This window comes from Triticum urartu, chromosome 2, assembly GCF_003073215.2.
Source record: "Triticum urartu cultivar G1812 chromosome 2, Tu2.1, whole genome shotgun sequence".
NCBI classification, from domain to species: domain Eukaryota; kingdom Viridiplantae; phylum Streptophyta; class Magnoliopsida; order Poales; family Poaceae; genus Triticum; species Triticum urartu.
The window spans coordinates 647,073,466-647,078,684 of NC_053023.1; the positions used below are offsets into that span (position 1 = coordinate 647,073,466).

The following is a 5,219-nucleotide window of genomic DNA, read 5'->3' on the forward strand; positions in this document are numbered from 1 at the left end:
TCAGATACACCATTCTTTGCCTTCCAGTGTAGCAATTCCAGTGTGGTGCCCAGCTTTTTCTTGTCACCTATGCAATTTGGGTACAACAATTTTTTGTGATCCTCTAACATGCGCTGCAACTTCTTATTCTCCAAATCACTTGCGCAGTTTCTCTTTGCATCGGCAATGGCCTGACCTAGATCATCAACGGGCTCATCCGATGCCTCTTCTTCAGCTTCTTCCCGCGTTGCTGGCTCAGCTTCTTCCCGCATTACTGGCTCAACTTCTTCCCTCATTGTTGTATCGTCGTATTCAGGGAACCCATGGCTAGGATAGCAGTCGTCGTCCTCTTCTTCTTCATTGTCTTCCATCATAACCCTTCTTTCTCCATGCTTGGTCCAAACATTATAGTGAGGCATGAAACCTGACTCAAACAGGTGGACGTGAATGGTTCTTGACGTAGAGTAATTGTGGCCATTCTTACAGCCAGCACATGGACAAGGCATAAAACCATCCGCCCGCTTGTTTGCCTCAGCCGCAAGCAGAAAAGTATGCACGCCATTAATGAACTCGGGAGAGCATCGGTCATCGTACATCCATTGCCGGCTCATCTTCAATACACAGCACCGAAAACACCAAATTAATACAATACATAAAGTTCATACAACACTTAAATGCAACAAACAAATAACTCTCTAACTAAAGAATTTAAATGCAACAACAAATGCGATCAAGATCGCAACTAAGGTAACAATTGATCCAACAGCATAATGATACCAAGCCTCACTATGAATGGCATATTTTCTAATCTTTCTAATCTTCAAGTACATTTTCTCCATCTTAATCTTGTGATCATCGACGACATCGGCAACATGCAACTCCAATTCCATCTTCTCCCCCTCAATTCTTTTCAATTTTTCTTTCAAATCCTCGTTTTCTCTTTCAACTAAATTTAACCTCTCGTCAATATGGTCGGTTGGAATTTCTGGTTCAACTACCTCCTACATACAAATATCTATGTCAGCTTGATGGGCATAATTTATCATAAACATGAAATGCAACAAATAGTTTTAAAAGAGAATATACCACATCCAAATCATAACAAGGGCGAGGGCCGACGGGGACGGATATCAAAACCATGGCACTATGTATAACAAACAACGTACGGGTAAGATAATTATACGAGTAACTATATATCCAAATCACACAAACATCAATTTTTTATATAAAATTTCATAAACAAGAGGCTCACCACAAGGTGGTGCCGACGACGGGACGGTGCGGGCGATCGACGGTGGTTACGACGGAGATTTAGAAGGCACTAAGTAAACCACACCTACATATGCAAACTAAGTGTTATTTTGACCTCAATTTGCATATAAATCAAATACTACCACATATAATTCCTCCCAAATTACTAAAACCCACAATTAATCACTATATAAACCAATGCAGGAGCTAATCTAGCAATGAGAGATGAAAGGACAAAGTTGCCAACCTTTGTGATCATTCGAATGGATGGGGGCCTGCAAATCTTGACAAATTTGGGGCAAATTTTGTGATGAACTCGAAAGGAAGAAGGGAAGAACAGAGGAGAGGGAGAGGGGAAAGGGGGAAGAACAGAGTGCTGGTGGACGAAGGGTTTATATAGGACGACCTTTAGTACCGGTTCGTGGCACGAACCGGTACTAAAGGTGCTGGAGGGGTCCCACTCTGACAACATCCTGCCACCACTCTCATTAGTACCGGTTCATGGCACGAACCGGTGCTAAAGGTTCGCCACGAATCGGTATTAAAGAGCTCCTCCCGCCTAGCCGTTGGAACCGGCACTAATGGACACATTAGTGCCGGTTCTGTTACAAACCGGGACTAATGTGTCGCACATTTGACCCTTTTTCTACTAGTGATGCTATGTTTAATGTTTGGTTAAAGGATTTCAATAAGAATGAAAAGAACTTTGTAGTTGCGGGGATTTCTGCTATATTTTGGACAATTTGAAAATTAAGAAATGGTTTTTTTATAGCAACAAGGTTATCATGTTATTATGTGGGGAATAAGAAAAGTTGTGAAGATCGCTGGAGAGGTCTTACAAGATACACTTGGCTGGAGGATGATCAACATGATTACTGCTGGATGAAGAGTGAGTCCGTCTTCCAGGCTGAACCTTTTAAGATGTCATCGGCTGTTTATCTCATTATCTCTCTGCACTTTTTGTTTAGTTGCTTGTTTTGAACTGCTGTCCGTTAATCCATATCCCGGGGATCCGGATTGTGGACTCCTAGGGTGATGGAGCCTGGGGTCTGGTTACCTCGTGGGTTAGACTGGCCATAGTAGGAGTAACATCATTAGTAACATCACATTTTTCAAAATAATTTTACTTATGTGGCACATATTTAATAATAAAAAAGATGATGATGATAACTTAGCTAGTTACTGTAACATCACACATACTAAGACAATATGAGTCTATAGGATAATAAATGAATCATAACATGTCAACACACATATGTTACTACCCACTGTGGGGTAGTAACATAGCCTAGTAAAATATGGTGTTACTAGTCTAAGTTACTCCCCATTGTGACTAGTCTTATCGGCATGCTAGTTAATACCCTTTTTGTGATCTGTGCGGGCAGGTGAGGCTAGCTCATGCTACCCACGTAGATCATACATCGTCAATCTTCTTTGCTTTATGTTGGTCCCGGTAGATGTAAGGCATTGTGGTTTCTTCTAACAGAAATCGAAGAGAAAGTTCTCTTTATCCAAAAAAAAACATGCAGGAGCTATTTTTTGACACAGACGCATACACTTATATATACACTCATATTTATAAATGCACACAAGCACACCCTATCCTCGTGAGGACCTCCGAGAGACTGAGTCGACACAGACACCTTCGTAGACCGTAGTCGACGGAAGGTCTTTTCCCACTGAATGCACGTCACCTGAATGCCTGAAATAAATCTAATAAATGCGAGCACGGGCGTCTAGGAGTTGAATCCTGGTGAGCTAAGATAGCAATGACCTCCTACCCATCCAACCGAACCTTGCTTCGCAAGCAAGTAGGAGCTAGTAGCAAATAGGCTAGCTAAATTTGTTTCGGTCGAAATCCAGTTGGGACTTTCGTGAAAGCGTCACCATAGAACCGACTTATTTGGGGGGAAAGGACACCTAAAATGCGTACGTGCACGGTTCATCTATACAACAACACGGACTAGCTGGCAGCTTAGGCAATCAGAGTACACGCAGTGTCCACTAGTAATTGTACGTTTCATTTCACATGCCAATCAATCGTTCGGCAGTTTCTTGCCGCTTTTCGCGCCTACTAGTAGTAAAACTGGAAGGACGTCGACCCGGAGACATTCATGTGTAGCTTCAGCGCACCCAGCATCCGTTTCTTTGCAACTGGATTTGGCTAGAAGTTTTTCTCGGCGTCTTGAATCTGGATCCTGGAGCGGTGGCAAGCACTGGTGCCCGCATATGCATGCATGCACCGACTCGGGTAGATCTATCTAGCCAATTCACCGTGCAATAAGATTTCTTTTATATGTGCTGCCGTGCGTTGTTTGAGATGGATGTGTACTGTCTGGTCGCCGGGTTAAGGTTGTCGTGTGCGCCCCCCTTCCTCCGCCTCTCCACCTTTCTCTCTCGTATTTAATACGCCTCGGGCCCTCTTCAGCCCTCACCCCTACATGTCCACCCCTCTCCCCTCCCTCCTCCCACCCAGCCCATCTTCTGTCCCTGGTAGACATTCCTTCCTGATCTTGCCTCGCTCTTGTGCTACCTCCACATCTCATCTCCCCATGGACGGCGGCGCCGCCACCGTCTGCTCCATGTGCGGGGACATCGGCTTCCCCGACAAGCTCTTCCGGTGCGCGCGCTGCCGCTACCGCTTCCAGCACTCGTAAGTATTCCTCCACTGCCCACACCATCCGTCCATCTCTTCTTCTTCCTCCGCCCCTTCTTGATATGAATGGATGAGGAACTCTCATGGATGAGGGAACAAACACTAGCTAGTATATGTATGTTTTCTAGCTAATCTTGCAGTAGTAGTAGTACATCTTTCTCATATATGCGGTGCTTGCATGCAGCTATTGCACGAACTACTACGGCGACGGGGCACCGGCCTCAGCCGGGGCCGACATGTGCGACTGGTGCCTCGGCGACGTCTCCGGGAAGGCCAGGAGGAGCGCGTCTACATCCGGGAAGCAGCAGGCCTCCGTCTGCCAGGATTCGGCCACGACGGGCTACTCCGGCAGGATCGACAAGGCGGCAACCGGCGGCGACCAGGAGAGCGGGCGGCGAGGGTCGACCAAGGTGGGAGGCCGCAGGTACAAGCTGCTCAAGGACGTCCTGTGTTAGAAACTAGTTTTAGGCGCCATCTTGCAGGCCTGATCGAGCATGACCGATAAGTAAGACCAGCTAGTTATGAGGAGTTAGCTTGTAGCCAAGGTCGGTAGTTATATTAGTTTGATCGATGTGCATATATGAGTATTGTATATGTTTGTTTGCTTATGTGTTACTTAGGAGTAAGCATCTGCTCGCTTATAGTAAGTACTCTGGCTTGGCAAACCTTATCTTATGCTGTTTGTGTGGCCACAGTTTATCTAGCACGTACTCTCTTGTTCTCTTGTGCCGGTAATCTTTCGTTTGTTCATATTGGATGCATGCTTACATACTCCTAATTGGTTTTTTCTACCGCATGTTACGTGATTACTTTGCTGTCCTCTTCTCAACTCTGTTCTTCAAACACTCGTGCATCGTGCATGAATCGAGTGGTAATGACAACGAAGTCGCCGTACGTTGCGTACATATGGGGAATTAAGGATGCCATAGCAATACCTTGCATCTCTAGGAGTCTAGGTACTAGCACGCATGGTGCGTGCATGCATGCATGCATGCACTAGCTGCTGTTCCCGGCCGTACACGCATGTACCAGTGATTTCCCGAACCCAAGGCCGTGGGAGAGGCCGGCCGGAGGCCGGAGCTAGGTAGCACGCTGCATGCTGCCAAGGCGATCGAGCCGGCCGGCCAGCCACGGCCAGGGTCGATGCATGTAGCAGTCAACGAGTCGTACCGGGCAGGACCGGCCGGTGGAAGTGGCCGACAAACCCATGCGTGCTCCCCTCCACTTGCATGCGCTGCTAGGTTAATTATCCCGCGCCTCTGCGTGCATGGCTGCCTAGCTAGCTCGGTCGTTAATTAGCCTCCAAATCTACACCTGATAATAAGTTAAATAA

The 5,219-nt window shown here is 46.4% G+C and overlaps 1 protein-coding gene across 1 annotated transcript; it reads left to right on the forward strand.

Moving 5' to 3' along the window:
• The first annotated feature begins 3,653 nt into the window (after positions 1–3,653).
• Positions 3,654–4,610, forward strand: LOC125533871. Its single transcript, XM_048697201.1, has 2 exons — positions 3,654–3,883; positions 4,071–4,610. Exons 1-2 carry the CDS (start codon positions 3,672–3,674, stop codon positions 4,339–4,341), a joined length of 483 nt encoding a protein of 160 aa, XP_048553158.1. The 5' UTR covers positions 3,654–3,671; the 3' UTR covers positions 4,342–4,610.
• The last annotated feature ends 609 nt before the right edge of the window (positions 4,611–5,219 follow it).

Excerpts from the sequence above, each read along its gene's own strand:
- LOC125533871 (XM_048697201.1), top strand. The coding sequence starts at position 3,672 with ATGTCCACCCCTCTCCCCTCCCTCCTCCCACCCAGCCCATCTTCTGTC. Across the intron at positions 3,884-4,070 it reads CGCTACCGCTTCCAGCACTC|CTATTGCACGAACTACTACG; the intron begins GTAAGTATTCCT and ends GCTTGCATGCAG.